This window comes from Manis pentadactyla, chromosome 9, assembly GCF_030020395.1.
Source record: "Manis pentadactyla isolate mManPen7 chromosome 9, mManPen7.hap1, whole genome shotgun sequence".
NCBI classification, from domain to species: Eukaryota; Metazoa; Chordata; class Mammalia; order Pholidota; family Manidae; genus Manis; species Manis pentadactyla.
This window is the reverse complement of record NC_080027.1, coordinates 52782345-52800677: the sequence shown is the minus strand read 5'-3', so window position 1 is coordinate 52800677 and position 18333 is coordinate 52782345. Positions and strand designations below refer to the sequence as shown.

The 18333-nt window shown below is 46.0% G+C and overlaps 1 protein-coding gene across 12 annotated transcripts in view; it reads right to left on the bottom strand.

Annotated features, from left to right (window-relative positions):
• Nucleotides 1-18333, bottom strand: part of TEAD1 (TEA domain transcription factor 1) — a 265692-nt gene that overhangs the window by 59277 nt on the left and 188082 nt on the right. For 8 of the 12 annotated variants that reach the window (XM_036918047.2, XM_036918049.2, XM_036918048.2 and 5 more), the window contains 5 exons: nt 9650-9661; nt 8735-8869; nt 7570-7616; nt 6624-6685; nt 5513-5637 (listed from right to left, as the gene is read on the bottom strand). In XM_036918047.2, the coding sequence (XP_036773942.1) occupies nt 5513-5637; nt 6624-6685; nt 7570-7616; nt 8735-8869; nt 9650-9661 (381 nt within the window). The remainder of the gene's footprint in view (nt 1-5512; nt 5638-6623; nt 6686-7569; nt 7617-8734; nt 8870-9649; nt 9662-18333) is intronic. The other 4 variants (XM_036918039.2, XM_036918042.2, XM_036918043.2 and 1 more) reach the window with 1 other exon arrangement.

Sequence of the window (18333 nt, the reverse complement as noted above, 5' to 3'; positions counted from 1 at the left end):
GCTGGAAGAGGAGCTCTAAGAAAACTCAGCCCAACTCTCTGGCCAATGTGAAAGGCACTGCTACATCCAGCCTGGGTTTAGGGAGCTCACACTTTGGAAGGCAGCTGTATTTCTGTTAGAATAATTTTTTTTTATTTCTCCAAAAGTACAGTGAAGTGGCTAAAAATACAGAGTGGAGCCAAACTCTGCATGGCCACTTCCTGGCAGCGGATCTTGACAATGTATCCTCATGTTTCTGAGCCTCTGTTCCTGTACGAACAGACTGTACAGAGGAGCAGTACCTGTGTTATAGTCCTTGGCACACAGTGCTTCTGACACGGCTCAGAAGGGCTGATGATTCTTACCACTGCTTCTATAACTGAAGGTATTTCCCTTGGTGAACTGAGGTGTGCCTTCCCTGTTTGGCTTGATTCCTGTACACATCACGGAACTTCTCTTCTTCCACATGTCAGTGCTTCTTCAAAATCTAAAGAGAATAATCTCCTAGTCCCTGTCTCTCTAACCCCAAATCTTTCCTTCTTTAGCTGTGTAACTCGTACCTAAGTAAACCCTCACTCACTCTTTCTGCTTACAGCCCAGGTTGCCAGAACAGGCCTTAAACAGACAGCCTATTGCCTGGGAAGTCTGAACCAGCAGGGGTCTGCCAGCTGGGGAGCAGGATGTGGCTGGGCTGCAGGGGGTGGAGGAGGGCAAGGAAGGAACCTGCCAGGCGCCAGGGTAGGGGTGGAGGAATTCTGCTAGGATTTATCAGGAAAATCACTCTCCATGCACGTACAGGATTCAGTTTAACTTCACCCAGGTTTTCATTTTCCTAGGGGAGCAGCTACCTAACTCAGCCCCTAGGAACTGGGCCCCCATTTCAGGCGAGGTACTTTTAAACAGCTCACCCTGGGGGGGTAGGATCTTGCACTTAATAGTTGAAGTCCTTCGATATGCAACATTGAAATTTTGCAGAAAGTGTATTTCCAAGCATTACTAACCACTTCTAAAATAGTCTTTGTTTTTAGGTTCTTGCTTCCTTTCTTCACCCTCTGCTGTTTTTCTCTTAGCTTCTAGTGAAGCCAAAGGTAACAGAGGGACTGACTTGCTGGTTCTCCACCAATGTAAACAACCACCGACTGGGAAAATGCCGCCGTCTGGTTGATACGTGGTGCAGAGCCAGCAGGGGGCGCTCACTCCCCAGATTATCCTTCCTTTAGCGCTTTACAGATAAGAGGCCACAAAACACTCTTCAGATACACGTGGACCCTACAACCTTTGGTCACAATCTCAGGACATGGAGTCAGCAGACCTGGATCTCAATCCCATTTCCAGTGTCCCTTGGCTGCCTAAAACCATGGAATTAAAATAATGCAGAGTGGTGGCTGTCACCACAACTGCTACCACTGACGACACTTCAGTTAGCATGTGCACTGCCACCAAGGCAGAGTCATGGGGTCCGTGGTGGTGGCAATGGTGACATGTAGTAAACCAGAGTGAATTTCCAGAAGAGCTGGTCCTAGGGCAAGCCAACAGGGGCTGAGAACTGGGCAAACCAGGTTTTCCTCTTGGCTTTGTGGCCACCCAAGTATGCAGTCATGCCTTATATCCTGGGGCACCAAGCAGAGGAGAGCCCAGTCCTGGCCACAGCCCCTGATTGGCTATAAGATAGCAATCTCTCCAAGCCTCTTCCAGAAACAGGAATAGAATTACCTACCTTACAGGGCTGATAAGGAAGAAAGAAATCCCTAATGAAAATAGCAGTGCTCCTGGCTCATTAATTGATTAGTGTAGTTAGTCAGCAGTACCTATACCCCCATTGCTCTGGCGAGCCTAGACTGTTATAAACATGCGAGAGGAAATGTGTGTACATGGCTCTTGTAGACAAAGGCTTGGAGAATCCAAGTGCAGAGTTGAATTTGTTTAGAGGCCTTCATTTGTCACTTCATTGACTTCCTTATCAAGTTAATGATTCATGTTTGACATTAACTTTTAAGTACACTATATCCAAATTTGTTAAAATGTACCAGTGGGATTTATCTTTGATGGCTTTAAATTTTCCTACAGTTGGGGCACAAAAGTGAAATTAAAGTGTGAGAAGCCCCAAAAAGTCTGAGAGCCAAAATGAAGCCATATGCTACAAGTTTTGCAATGTGACCTTGGTGTTGAAGTGCCATTACATGGTCCTTGTAGCAGCAACTTGTGTTTGCAAAATAAAACAAATATGATGTAATTTGAGAAGCTGGTGCTTCAGATAGTGTCAAAATGCTTTAAATCATTTTGTTAATTCTCCCCATTTAGAATTATTCAATCATCTTTTTTTCAAGGTCTCCCACTTCCTATAGCAGAACCACCATCCTTCAGGCCATCATGTTTCCACTAAAATTTGTCACACAATCACTTGAATACATTAAATTCATTTGTGTGTCACTGCAAAACAAGTGTTTATAGCACAGGAATATTAGAAGTGGCACTAGCAAGTGAGGCTGATGTTATACAGGAAAATAACTTAACAATGGTGTTACAACTTTGGTTGGCATTATCTGATAGGTTTAATTTAAAAACATAATATGCCAGAAACATCAACCTGTATATTAGAAGCTATTATTATTTGCTGGCATGATACTTTTTAGATCTGAAGAGCAAGTAACTTTCGACTGGGAAGCAGGACAGTTGCTTCACATAAGCACTTACTATTAGCTCACATACTGTGTGTGTAGCTCGGGTGGGTGATTCCTATTTGTCTTCTCCACTGGAACAGAGCCTCCGTGAGAGTGAGGACTTAAGTTTTCTCTGCTCTTGAATCCCTAACACCTGAAACAGTGGCTGCCATGTAGTAAATGCTTAAAAAGTATTTATTGAATGAATTTCTTTCAGTCTCCTAACTCATGTCCCCCTAAAATACAATTATTTTCTCAATAAGCCAAAGGGTGTCAACTCCCTCCAGGACTTGAATTGATTTCAGGACCTTTGAAGTCATATGTTGGAGTCCAATCTACAGAGCCAAGGCTTGTCATTCATCAGGAAAGGGCCATATCCAGGTGAACCCTTCAGATTATGATGTGTAATCCTGACCACACATGAAACACATCTCTGGACTCGGTGGGCCCAGCCTTTCCTGAATTATTCATCGACTTTCACTTATTGCTTTGTACACTCAGAGCCATTGCTTCTGGAACATTGTTCTCCCTTCTTCCCTACCCATATCAAACCTCGACCTCTCAGCATTAGGGTTACTGCCTCAAGGAAATCTGCCCTATTTCCTGTTAATTACTCACAGCATTCAGTATTCTTCCTCCCTAGCAGTCACCACACTTTGCAGTGACTTCTTGTGTGATTACTGCTTTTTGTGCCTTCCTGCTATAGATGTGACACTCCACGGGGCGGACAGTGGCTGCACAGCACGAGGCCCCTCCTTGGTCCAGCGCTTTGTCCGTATAGGTGTTCCTGAGTGTTTATAGAATGGGCAGAATGAACCTATCCATGATGCAGTGTGAAGCCCAATGAACACTGACACAACAGGAAGAGGAACTGGACCTCGTGGGCTTTCCCAGTTCCACAACTGCAGAGAAAAGTCACAAGGAGGGGGCTGCCATGGGCTCTTTAAATTAAAACAAATTTTTTTATTGTGATAAAATATTCTAGTTTTTTTAATGAGGAAAACAACTATAATCTTGGAGCTTTTGCTTCCCAGTGCCTTAGATATCTATTCCTAAAAAAAAAAAAATGGTTGCAAGCAGAGAGAGAGAGGGGTGTAGACTGAATACACAATTCAAGAGACCTTCAAAATTAGTGGTGGTCTAGAGTAGTGCAAAGATTACACTGAAATAGATTTGGGCTCCTGCTCCGTCTGCTTATTGGCTAAATATCCTAAGTCATTGAATGTGACTGGGCCTCAGTTTCTTCATCTGTAAAATGGGGGAAAACAGAACCTACTTCACAGGGCTCTATGACAAAATGAAATAATCAACTACTAAGTACTCTGTAGGCAGTGAGGTGTCATACAAACATGAGCACTGAAAGCAGAAGTGTTATCTGGGCTAATGCTCAGCCTTTAGCCAAAGCATCACTTCAATTTCCAGAAAGAGGGAGCAAAGAATCACAAAGGCAATCTTTTTATTTCAATACCCCTTACAAATAAGGAGTTTAAGCCATCACCATCGCCCTCCTTATAAAACTACTCAGCCACTTGAGAGTGATCAACCGGCCTTCCCTTCTCTTTTCTCAATAACCTCATTTCCTGTACCTGCCTTGGCAGGCCCAAGAAGAGTTTTTATCTCTTTCTTCATTTTTTTTCCCCCTAATTTTGGAGCATGGCCTATTTTTCTACCAGCTCCCAGAGTTCACAATTCATAGGCAGAAATGTCGATGGGCTACATGTGGATCCCCTAGTCTCCACTCTGGTGAGGGCTGGTAGAACTCCTCACTCACAGCATCTCCCCACTCCTGCCATCAGAGTTGAGTACCAATACTCCAGGGAGGGTCGCCTCCAATAGTTCAGTATCTTAATTAATTTACAGCAGATGGCAAATCCATCCATGACACTTCTTTCCTGGTAACAGAATGGTGGCAAGGTGGTGCACATACATGAAGGATGGGACCTCTGTGCTTTGGGCGGCCCCTGAAATCAGTGCGGTGGGGTGAGATGGAGATTAGGGAAAGGAGCTGGTGAGGATCCTGGAGACCAACTCAGGATTCCTCCTTTTCTGCCTTGGGCTCACCCACACACAGATGCAGAGTTTAGACTCACAGCCAAGGAGTGGGAGTGAAGAAAGGGTCTTGGGCTTGGTGGGTGGGAAAGAAGGGAGGCTCAGAGACGTAAATGGTGGGCCCGACTGGGAAACAATGGGTTGATGGGCACTAAAAGGGTGGGGAGATGGAAAAGAAGGCAAATGACAAATAGGTCCAGATGCCAATGTTACTGCTTTTTATGATTATTATACATAGTGCATTGCATTCTAAGCCAAACCGCTAAATACCAGTTGGTTACTTCCCGTTAAAAAGATAACCTGCTAATCTTGAGAAAACACAGACTTTGAAAGGCAGTACAGAAAGAATAATGGCTAAATGTTTAGGCTTGAGTTTTAAAGACATGACTTTGAATCTCTAATCCACCAGATATTAACTGTGTGACTTGAGGGAAATGACTTAACATCTCTGTTTCCTTGGACAGTACCAACCATTAGAGGGATTTTGTGAAGATAAAATGTGACCATATATATAACTAGCTTTACAGTCACACAGCAAGGCTCAATGAATGTTACCTGCTGTTACACTTTACTAAATACAAGAGCCTATTAAGGTCCTTCCTTTCAGCTCCAGAGCATCCATCAACACTCTGTGTTAAAATTCTAAGTATGTGTCAACAGAAATACCTTTTTGCTTCACTGAAAGGCTGCTTGGCTATTGTTCTGCAAGTCCATTAATTGTCAGGCACGAGGGCAGGGGAAGAGGAGAGAGAGAGTGTTGTGAGGGTGAACAGGAATGGGAAGCAAGCCCTGGACTCAAGGCCCGCCTCTCCGAGCAAACTCACCGAGTCTGGGTCTCGCTGCTGCTCGAGGAAAGCTGAGAACTCCACCAGGCGAAGTTTGGTTGTGCCGATGGAGCGGCCCTGCCAGGCAGGGACTGAGGGAGCCGGGGCTGACGCAGGCTCAAACCCTGGAAGACCAAGGATCACCTTTAAAGCTGGCCATTTGCCTCTCCTCGGGCCTCAGGCCAACACGGGCAAGGCCCTACCAAACAGATGATCCAGAAAGAAGGCCAACAGCCCCTCCACCAGAGTCTAGGTGGTGGTGGTGGGATTCTGGCCAAGGATCCCAGAGGCAAAGGCCAGCCACAGAAGCACCACACACTTGGCTCCACATAATGCCGATTTCATCTTAAGTTGAGGGCTGTGGCATGAGGACACCTCATCCTGGACAAAAGGGCCTAACTGGGGATCACGGCAAGAGTAGCTCAAGAGTCAGAAGTGAAGCTTTGCAAAGGTCCCCTGCAAGCTGCGGCGAGCCAGGCACTTCTCGTGTCTGTGCACCTCCCTTCAGACTGTAGTCACCAGCACCACAGAACATTCTCTCAGGATGCTCCACGCCACTGGGGCACAGAATGAATGCCATTTTCAGCCTGGGGATTCAATAACGGAGAGCAGTTCAACTGAGTAACTCTGTGAATGTGGTGGTGGAGGGAGCAGGTGGGTCGGCTGGATTCACATTTTAAAGTTTGGGCTTCCGTGGAAGCTCTCCTTTAAACAAAAGTACTAGTAATTGAAACCTACTTGTCCAAAAAAGGGTGAATAAAACCCTATCTGCCCTCAAGACCTGGATTGCCCAATCCAGCCTGTGTCTGAGGAGGAAGGACCCGCAGCCATGTCCTCTGCCAAAGATAAGCCCGGGGCCTGAATGGAAGGGACCAGGCTCTCTGTTCCTTAAAAAAAAAACCTATCTGAAGGGCTCCTGGGAGGTGACTGAGGGGGCTCAGACACCCGTGACCCACCTGAGCTCCAGGCTAACCCTGCTTTAGGAGGGTAGGTCGAAGCAGCGGTGTCCACGGCTCTGCAGGTAAGGGGATGTGCGGCTGTGGAACAATGTGAGAGCCTGGCTGCCAGCTGTGCAGGCCCTCCCCCATGAGGGAGCCCCCCGGAGACTCACCTGGAATGGGGGCTGTGACCGCTGGCTGGATGGGGTAGGCCTGCTGCACGAAGGGCTTGACGCTGGCGACAGAGGGGTGGAGACTGTCAGAAACTGCAGCTGCTACTCCCCAGGCCTGGTCTTGGCCTTCCAGGGCTAAGGACCTGACAAGGGCCCCCCCACCCCTGACTGCAAGGTCCCCTGCTGTAGGTGGGAGCACAGCCCAGGCAGAGCCCCACCAAGACAGAACCGGTTACTCTTTCCAATTAGGCACTGGGACCAAACCGCCAAGCCTCACGCCAGCTCAGTGGTCGAGGGGGACAGACATCAGCCTGACCTGCCCATGCTATGACATCTAACTCTGAACCTCCTGTCCCTACAGAGACCAAGGTCAGTGGTCACCAGTTTCAGGCAAGGTTTGGGACATGCTTCAGGCTCTCCTTCTCTAGGCCACACGGCTCAAGTTCTTTTGAGAATATATGGGCAGGATATATTCTGCTTTTTCTGCTTTTATCCCAGTCTACCCTTACCGTCCAGTTTCCTGAACTGGCTTCCCTTGCCCTCAAAGCATCAGTAGGATTTTCTAATAGCTGTCCTTCCCCCAGGAAAAGCCTGAATGGAATGGGCTATCGGGTCACCTCCACTGCCCTCTCCTAGGAAGGTTCTTTGCAGGAAGACCCCTCAGGCTCTGTTCTCCAAAGCCATGAAGGGCTGGGACCCTCCTCCTGTTTCCAGCTGGATGACCACTAAGACGTAAGATGGGAGTGAGGAGCTTACACCTCCCAGATCTGAGCTGTCTCTTTGCTGCATCCACCCCATTAGATAACAATGGGGGGATGACTTTGGTGGTCTTGGGTTAAATGTCCTTGCTCCCCCAAGCCCCAGGCAGTCTGGTCCTGAGAAAATGCTACCAGGGTGGGCTGTGACCGGTCCCCTGTTGTCAATGCTGGCCCCTCCTCAGACTTACTCTTGTGAGGATCCTGGCTGCCCTGTTTGTATCATTCCCGGCCAGAACTGGAAGGCAAAATGCAAGAGGCTTCAGGATTACGAGTTCCTTTCAAAGCACAGTTCAGGATGTCTGTGCATTGCAACCCCTGCTAAAGACAGTGGGTTTAGATCACCTCCAGCTGCAGGGACCCTCCCTGTAAACACAGGTGTGTCACTGCTGCCCACAACCTGTAACCTTGACCTGGCAACTCAGGGCCCCCTCTAGCTCCTCTTCCAGATAATCAGAGACCAGAGAGCATCTCTTCGCTGTTCTCCTGACATGTCACTGAGCCCTAGGTGCAGGGCCCAGCATCCACAAGTACCTCAGCTGCCTGCTTTATCCACACTCCCACCTGTCCCTCCCTTCTCCCTTCCATTCTGAAACACTCATGTAATATTCTGCCTCCACAGGTCACAGTGCCGTGGGCACTACCAGGAGAGGACAAAGCTCCAAACAAGAGGCTAGGCACCCTGAGAAGCAAGGCAGACACCTCCTTTGCTGTGAGCTTCCCTGCAGCTTCTGGTGCATGCTGACCCACGCTGGAGCCGCAGCTCCATATAAAGGTACTTAAGAAAGTCTTAAGGCTTTCTTTGAGTCCTGAGGTCACTATCCACCTGATCATGATCAAACTGCTCAAACTCTTGTTGTGTTACTCAGTAACCTTAGTTTTCTCATCTGTAAGATGGCAATAAGAGGCATTTAGGATCCAGGTGAGGATTAAATGAAATTATAACATTAAGCTTCTCAGCCCCTGGTAGGTACAAAATGAAAATGGTAACAGAATACTTGGTCCCTGAGGGGCTAGTTGCCATCAAGTGACCCTGAGGACACAGAGCCAGACCAGGGAAAAGAGGCAGATCACAGCCCCGAAGGGCACCAGAAAGGTGATACTAATTCCACATCCTCAGGGACTAAGGGTCCCTTCACCTTCCTTCTCTCTCCCCCACCCCTCCCCTTCTCTCTCCAACTCCTTTCCTTTGTTTCTCTCCCAGTTTGCATCTGTGGTCTATCAGTTCACCACAAGTTGGTCTTTCCCTTTGTTGCACCTGATACAGTAACAAGTACCAGGTGGACAGCCTCATGATGGCCCATGGCAACCCCATGCGCCTGGGGCCATCATCACTGGGTCTGGCTCATGACTTACCCCCGGCGCCCCTGGGAAGGTGGGGCGTGGGATCCCAGGCAGCCCCAGCTTGTTGTGAATGGCAGTGGCCGATACGATCTGGGCTGACGACATGGCGGCCATGTGCTGCAGGGCCTTATCCTTTGCAGTCTGATCCTTGAAGGTGACAGTGACACACAGACTTAATATATAACACATGGCTACCAGGCAGCTTAAACAGGCACAGCCACGAGCACATGGACTAAAATACAGAGCCACAAGAGAGGCCGGAAAAGCAAACATGCACGGATAAATAAACACAGCCAGAAGGCTAAAACACACTCAACCTACTGTACTCTGAACATTTGCTGAGACTACCCAGTGGCAAGGCTTAGAATAAATTTTTAAAATCCATTTTCCAACAGAATGGGAAGCCTCCAAGTGGACAACGTATTTATTTTTCCAGCTTCCAAAGGGAGATTTCTCCAATTACTTAACACACTCAAGGAAATTTTTTTAAGAGGCCCTGTTTTTCAGCATATAGATGGGAGGAGGGGTGAGAAAAAAGGTGTGGTTGGGGACCTGGGGTAGGACCATCCAGAGCATGGGGAGGTCCGGTCTTTCTGTGTTGTCATGGGGCCACAGTCCAGGAGGCCCTGGCGGACACGTGGTGGGGGAGGCTCAGAAGCAGCAGGGCAGATGGGGGGTGGGGGGGCCATGATGGGGCCAAGCAGCATGCTGGCGGGGCGCATGCTTTCTCAGGTATCCCTGTGGGGGACTAGGGCTACACGGGTTCTTTCTATGGCCAAGAACAAGGGACGCTATGAGGTTAAGTGGTCCTCCTTTTCCTAAATGGGTCTTTTCTAAAAAAAGCCAAGGCTGGTAACACAAAGCTAGCCAAAAAGTCTGCCAAGCACAGCTAAAATACAGAATACTCAATTTGGTGAACATACTTACCATGCTTGTTACCTGGATACAACAATAAACAATTTGTTAAAAGGATTGCATACAAAAGCAGGTTATTTTTCTTTTTCATTTAAAAAATATATATGTATACAAACACATCATACTTGGGTACAATAAAAATGCATAGGAGTGTGGATTTTTTTCACATTTTAGGAGGAACGTGTGACCCAGATAATTATCTAGAAGGGTAATTACCAACAATTCAACAATCAAGAAGTACCACCACCTCCTTCGAGCTGGTTCTGGGCTTCTCCAGGACAAGCAGAGAAATGGTCAGACCCCTAGTATGTGAAGTGTGTGATGGGCCCTGATAATAAAGGCAGGGCTTCATGCTTGGTAAACATGTCACAGTTCCTGGCTGCTAGGAGGTCTATACAATCTATCCCATGCCCAGATCAAAGCAGCAATGAAATGGTGACATCAGAATAAAGAGTTTCCTGCCATTCAGAGTTCAGACAGTGAGTGAAGGTGAAGGGAAGCTTCAGACTAAGACACTGACCACCAGCTGGGAGGTGGCAGAGGAATTTTCCCAGATAATGAATAAACGTGCTGAGGTGCTAAAGGTAAGACCAAATGGAGAAACTGAAAAGAAAAAAATGAAAGCCTGCGAGACACCTACTGGGGGCTTCTAACAAAGATCAATTAGGTGCTCCCGCGGTGTAGAGACCACTCTGCCCCATAACTGCCAGGAGCACCATGGAAATTTTCAAGCTTTTATCACCCCTTGTAAACACTTGCATAAAATTGTGTAATTTATACATTTCTCTGGCTCTCAACTGAAAAAACAGTGAGCTTTGCATAACAGCCCTTTGGGGATGCCACACGGTCATCATGAGCACCTGTAAGGGGATGTGCAGCAGCTGGGTGACACCATGAGTTTGCAGGACGGCTGGTCCCCAACAGATGGACCTCAGGCGACCAGAGTGGGGTTTCTGCTGCCTCTAGTCAGATTGCATTCTTTGAGTTGAGGCCTTGTTTGCTAATCTGCTGAATGCTCTACCTAAACCTTCAGGATCCTAAACATTTCAGATAATGAGATGTCCAAAAGACAGAACTTGGAGTTGGTGGAATTTTATCATAAACTGGGCTGTGAAAATGTCCCAAGGCCAAACTGAGCCCAACACACAGAGTCCTGCTCAGCGCCAGTCAGTGATTGCCACCTGCCCATCGTCCCCTCAGAAGGTGAGCCACACACACTGAGCAGGAAACCCAGATCTGGTCACACTTATTCCCTCCCTTGTCAAGAGCACCTTGACAGCAATACAAACTGCCGGCTTCCCTTTGGACCAGTCCTGTGGACTCCAGCCCCCAAACCCCTTAACCCCTCATGAGAGGGTATAAACGCCATCAGGGTGATTCCTACAGCTGAACTGAAGGCGGAGGTGTAACAGTAGGCACATTCCCCAGCAAGGAACAAGCCTTACAAGCTCTCTAGGGCCCGGGCTAGAGGAGCGGGGCCAACAGCAGCCCAGACTTCTTGCTTGCCTGGTGATGCAAATTCTGAGGAGTGACTACAAAAGAGCTGCGGACTTGGCTCTGTTCCAAAAATACATCATGGAGCCACTCTCAGACCTGAGAGTTCTGGGTTTAGGAGACACTATGACAGGGGCGATTCTGCTGGCCCAAAGACACGGTGTGCTTGTGTGCACTTGGGTGGGGGGACTGATGAGTTCAAAGTCCAGGTCCAAATGAAATGAACTCCCTCCATCTTTGTCGCCCACTCTAAGTCTCTTAGGGTGACTTGAGATACTTCCCATTGCTAGGCTAACCAAAGAGTTCTTCAAAATGTTTATGGAAATTTGATACTTGTCTTTTTTAAACTGGGACATCAGTCAATGAGCAAAGGAGGAAAGTTCCCAGTTTTGTTGTTTATGTCACACAGTTCCAGAACATGGTCTTTTCTTTTGCTAAATAAAGTAAGGTTTGACTCTCTTATCACCCAGCATTCCAGGAGGTACCTGAATGAAAACAAAAGTTCAAAAGCAGGAGGGCAAATCAATTGCTCTTTCCACACCAATTTGCTCTGTACCCATAAAAGGTAATTACCTACCCAGGAGCCTGGAGACCTGATTCCAAACCTGGGTCTGCCTGCCATTAATGGGTTATAGTACCTTGGGCAAGTCATTTAACACTATTTCTTAATCTACAAAATAAAGAGCTACACGTTGTTCTCTAAAGCCCTCTGGTTCTAAAAGTATTCGTAGCTATGAGTGTGAGTTTCATTTTAAGCAAATACATATAACCAAAACCCCTCGTGAAAAGAGAGCAAGATGTTCAAATTTGGGCAGCTCCTGGCCACCTATCCTAATAAGAGAAAGCCAGGCATGCAGAGGAAATTTTATCTCAAGGAGAGGTTCTTTCTGTACTTGACCTACCTATTTGAGAATAGGCAATTTTCTACAAATGGACTGAACTGTCTATATCAGTGAATTCCCACCTTTTGTAGTAGAGACACTCTGACTACTCATTTAATCTTATAACATCACCTTTTATCTATGATACACATTTGAAAATTAAAAAGATTAAAGTTTTTTGTTTAAAATTTAAAGTAACCTTGCAGATGATAAGCACCACCAGGTATACCTCAAAATCAGAAATGAGAGCTTGGCTGTAGACCCACTTATCCTGAAATGGAGTACAGAAGGATGCCAAGCTGAGAGATTTCAATGGAAGGATCTCTAAATTGTCATTTTTGGACTAGAAATACATGCCTGTTTTTGAAGAAATTTTAACTCTATCAGACCTGTGTAAATTGCTTCTCTGTGTCATCTAGTCTAATATCCTAGACTTTTTAAACATTCCACTCTAGCCTCACCACTCACCCCCAGGTGAAAAAGAGAAACGTGTGGGGGCATCATTGTTCTATCCAAGTAACTGAGGCTTAAGGTAAGTTAAAAAATGTGTGCTTCATTTGAACTCCATATTAATTTGATTCTCAGATGTTTTCAAACCAACATTTCTGAGATGGGGATGAGATTTACAAAGGATGAACACACTGTTTATCTTGAAAAACTGTTAAGCCAACATCAAGTTTTCATCTATGATGTCTTAGATTACAGGTAATAAATACTCTGAGTGTGTGCACGTGTACATATGAGCATGTGTAAAGAAAAAACATGTTCTAGGAAAAGCTAAGACAACTTCACACTGATTACTTTACTCCTTATTTCTGATTTTAAGCCCCTCTGTGAATGTTTGGGGAGTGGGGAAACAAAAGGCAGAACTCCCTTCTCCAACCAAACCCTAACTTACACCTATGACGTGAACTGTGGAAAATGTTTATGGAACGGGAAACATAGGGCTGAGATTGTTGATGGGGTGCTAAGAACAAATGGCCCATCTAACTGAAGCAATCTAATTTGGGGTGCATGTCTCAGTACCCACTAGACTTCTTTCTCTATCCAATTTCTAGCACACCATGCTGCCAATAGCCCGACTACCTCAGCCACACCGGGTCCAGCAGGCTGTGTCACGCATAAACTCATCAGCCTGAAGCCTTTCAAACTGTTATTGTTACTAACTAACAGGCTTTCATATTTCATGAAGCACAGAGAGGCTGCTGCTCCCACTCTGGGTTCCGATGACTGCCTCTTTTTTATGGCTGAAATACACACAATGTTTGGAAAGTGTCTACATGTAATATACATGACAGGAGAGCAGCCAGGCAGCCCTATCACAAATGCACATGGCTAAGGTGGTGTGCTCTTCAAACTTGAGTACATTTTGTGAATCAGTCTCTGGACAGTATGGGAATCTTATTCCCCTCTCACTTTCACTTCCTCATCTTTGGATTATTCTGGGGAATCAATTATCTCATAATTTTTAGGAATTAACCATAAAAAAATAGATCATAAACTTGCATGTACAACATAGCTGCCCTACATGGAATTTTCATGAACAGTATACTAAGTTAATATATTCCACACAGTTTATTCAGGAGCCATCATTTCAGAATTTAAAGATTCTAATCGAATTTACTCATATGGAAGTCCACTAAAACATCAGGAAAAGCACATCAAATTTTTAAAAAGACCATGGATTCAAAAACTTCTGATAGCTATGAAATGTTTTTCTCCAAATATACTTTCCCAATAATATAAAAATACAGTGTGAGAGGAAAAGATGGCAATTTGCTTGCATAATCACTTATTCAGAGAAAAGCCAAACACAGAAAACTTTCTTAAGCAGGTTGTTTCTATCTTGCACTATTGGGATTCACATGACCTCTGCAATTATTAGCAGTAGCCCCTGGGCAGATAAACATCATAAAACTCTGTTGGTTTTGGAGAAAGGATGAAGCACTTGAATTTTTCTAGCCATGATCACTAATTTGCTTATTATTAGAGAAAGCAGGAGTAAATACAAAAGGGGGCTATTTTGGTCAGGCAAGAGCTAATGCCAAGGAGAGAAGGCACATTCATACTTCTCCTGACTTGCCATGTAATGAATAGCAATTAATTCATCTTATTGTATTTCCAAATGCCAAAGACTCATTCACATCAAAGAGAAAATTTTCAAGGCTTTTACCATTGTTCATTTTTAAATGTACTGAGCTATATTTAGTATTTTATAACTGTCAATAGTGTTTCCTTCATTTCTGATGTGGGGCTTAGCATCATAAAGGACCGTAGACCAGGTGATCTGTAAGTATGCTTAATGACTCTCCCAGGAAGCTGGGATTTAGGTCAGCTAATGCCAGGTCTGGGTGTTGGGGAGAAGACACCCTTCTGACCTTAACACAGTGGTCTTAACAGAGGTCTGCCCTGAATGCCTGAGGAATCCAAGCTGGCAACAGACCCAAGTTTAGCTCCAGACTGAGTACTAGCTCCCACCACTCATCTTCCCTGGTTAATTCACACATAAAGACACAATGAAAAGAGTCTGCATTGAGGATGACAATGAAAAGCATCCAGAGCCAGGGAAATGAGCTCTCATCCTTGACCAGCACTCTTTGGGGAGGCAGGGCAACATCATGCACTGAGCTTCAGCTTTGGTGCCAGACAGCCCTGGGATCAAATTCAGACTCGTGATCCAGGGTAAGTCATTAGCCATGCGGAGCCTCTGCATCCCCATTTGTAAAGTGAGGAAACAACACTATCAGGACTGCTTTAAGAACTGCATCAAGCACTCCACACTGCCCACAGCCTTGCCATTTGGTGGGCTTGCAGTCTAGAACACCCACGTGCTTGACCAGCCAGGTTCGATCCTGCTCAAGACCAGAAATGCCTGAGAACCCTGGTTCTGATGACATAATCTTTGGACTCAGTGCTATTCTAACAACGGGATTTCTCTAGGGAAGGATAAAAACATAGAAAATGGCTTATCTTTTTTTTGGTCACGCTTAAAAAGAAAATCCATACCTGGCTCAGTTCATACAGAAAGGGAAACGTATTCAGTCCCCCAGCTTACACTGTAAGTTCTGCATCGCCACATCGGTGATGAGAGGTGCTCATTCTGTCACACCCAAGCACAAGAAATTAACTGTCACCAATCTTAGTTGTAACTTGGTGAAATTAAAAACAAGGTAAAGAAAATATCATTGAGGAGAGAGGGAACATGCCATGAATGCAAAAGATCTCCCAGAAAACTGGGAGATGCCAGGAAAGGCAGTGTATCACTTCCCCAATGCCTGATGTGACCAAGCATTTTGGTGCCGGCGCTCAGACAAAGGACATGCTTGTTTCGGGCTGCGTTTGCCCTGGTTACTGCTAACAGCCAACCAATGCTTCAAGGAGCAGAGTGGCCCTGAGAGCCACAGGGAGTGCACCACTGGAGGAAGCGAAGCGTGTCTTCCCTGGGGAAAGGCCCATTCCTGGATGGGATCAGTGGTGATACAACCAGGACTTAGCTGTGTGGCCTGCAACAATGCCCCAGAGAAGTTCCTGAACTAAATCAACAATTTGAACTTTCAGCTCTCTGCTTATTAGAAAGACTAGCAGATTGGAAAGAATAGCGCCTGTTCAGAAATCAAATCACAAAGGACACCAGTGCCAAGAATAAAGAAAATGGCCACAGGGAGCACATGTAGCTCGTAAATTAGTCACCAACGACTGGACACAATCAGAGAAGCTCAGGCCTTTTTCTGCTCCACTGGGATGATGCCATGTCAGCAAGTATAGGCTTTTCTTCAGTACAAGAGCTTGACATGAATACGTCTCTGCCTAAGATGTATTCCTGCTGCACTGTGGCAGAATGAAAACCTCCTTTACCCCTGGGACTGTCCAGAGTCATGTGCTCATCAAAACACACTCTAGGCCAGAAGGGGGCCAGACCATCTTCACAGGAAGGTGGTGGTGGTGGTCCACAGTGCGGGGCAGACTGCAGAGCTTGGCTGAGGCCCCCACAAGCCTCTGAAACCAGCAAATAAAGGACTGCCTTTTTGCTGCTACAGGGGCAAAGAGGCCTCTGGGTGGGGACTGGACAACTTCTTGGGACAACTGAGTAGCAAAGAGAAGGAAACTCCAAGTAGGAACTCCAAGTAGCAAAGAGAAGACTGTTTAATGCATGGAGAATATGTCTGCATTCTTCTGCATGCTGGAACAGTAAATCCCTGGAGCCTAAAAAAAAAATAGTTAATGACCTTTTGATGGATCAATTGTGAGTGAAATAATTCCAAGTAGAGAATAATTTTTAACGTTGCAGGCCAGTCCTCAGACCATACCACCGTTTTCTGAGATAGGCTGCTGCTTCTCACTGCTCAACTGGAATTCCAGGGAGGGGCTAAACTAGGGGTGAGAGAGGTGGAAACAAGAAATGAAAATGGTGTGGGTGACATGGCTGTAGATGCGGCTGGTGACACAAGGTCCAGGGAGATCTCCAAGTCCCCATCCTTGGAATTTCTGAATGCATGTTCTTTCCATAGACCTATAAGCCACCAGCACACTGTAACTGCATGGATCCATCTTCTACTTTGTGACTAGAATCAGGCTTGGCTACAAAGCTGTGGGTCGCCTAAAAACCACCTGTAGAGTGTGAGTCAGAGGATTTTGTCTGGGCAGGGGCCAAACACATGGCGCTCCCATCCCTGAGAAATGATTACCTCAAAGCTAAGCTCTCTTTTAGACTAGCAGTTAGACTCTCTTTTAGACTAGCAGGTGTCCCTTGACACCTGAGCCAAGAAGATTTTGTTTTAAAAAACAGTAAGAATATATTAATGTCCAAACTTCTGGCACTCTGGCCCTGGACACCTCACATTTCCTTATCTACCTTAGCAGGCTCTTCAATCTCAACTACTCTGCTGACCCCCCACCCCTTCTCCCTACTGTGCCAGTCCCTCTGCTCCTCAGTCTTCATCTCCTCATGTCACTCACTCCTTAACCACTTCAACCAGCCCCTAGGTATTCCTGCCCCAAGCATCTCTCCCTTACGGTTGAAGTCTGTGTCCAAGACCACCTCAAGCTGGTGGCCAAGTCTACCTTGGCACCTTGGCTTAGGCTGCTATAAACTGTAGAGAAAACATCTCATGTTGGTGCTACTGGCTTTAGCAAAACTTCATAGTAAACAGTGGGTAAAAATCTAACTTAGTTTTAGGATAGGGGCAAAAGGAAAAGACAGTTTTCATTGGATCTGATTTTCTCAGGGAAATAAATGCCAAAGAAAGATACTGTTGGTGAGGGGTGGGGGGTGGAGATTGAAATTGGGTGGGGAAGGAGGGTAGGGAGAATAGAAAAAAGTAAGAATAATATTTTGCCATTTGATTTCTTTCCCTTAGAAAAACTTAAAGGAAACAGGTCATAATGAAAATGATCACTTCTGGGGAAGTACAAACATGAATGTTTAATATTTCATTCTCTACACTTTTTCACTTTTAGTTATATTTAAAATCTAGCAACAATAAAAACTTCAGTTAATTTTGATACACATCCTCTGTTAATTGCCATTACTTTAAAAGAACCCAAGCTTTATTTAATAATCTAAGTATTAAATGTTGCTGTTGAAAAGTTTCAGTGTGCACTTTTCAGAGTTAATAAGGATAGGACTTTTAAAAATAATTTACTCTATTTAAACACAATGAGGAGGAAAGAAGACACAGCAGTCAGAGCGGACTGGGCTTGGGAGCCACCTGAGGGTGACGATAAGGGCAGAAGAGGGCCCAGAGCCAGGGCCCAACAGGGCAGCAGCCCCTGGGCCAGGCGCATCTCTCTCAGACTTCACAGCAGCCCCTGTATTACTCTCTCTGCTCCCAGATTTACCTCCCTCCCAGCTATCCTCCCAAAATGTTTGGAAATATCTTTCCAAAGCATGAAATCGCATGGCCCCCGAGTGCTCCCTTGGTCCATGGATGCATCTCACGTCTCCATGATGACACCAGACCTCCCTGTTGTGCTCCACCAGGCTCATTCCCCATTCTGCACCTCCAACTAGGTGTGTTCTTCACAGTTCCCCGCACCTTGGTGGAAATTATCTGCCTTCCTCTGTGCTCAGCTCCAATGGTGCCTCCTCCACAAGGCAGTCTTTACTTCTCCCACAGCCAGAGCTGATCATGCTCTTCACCGTGCAGACTGCACCAGTCTGTCGCATCTCTACGGCAGAGTCCCCCAACTGGGACAATCTACTGGGAAGTCAGTTTCCCCAAACATAGCCAAAAATGACAGAAAAGTTGAACGGTCCTCAAGAACAGAGACTCTGCTTACTTAACTTTATTTGACATCTACTAATGGGTCTACTGGATTCTC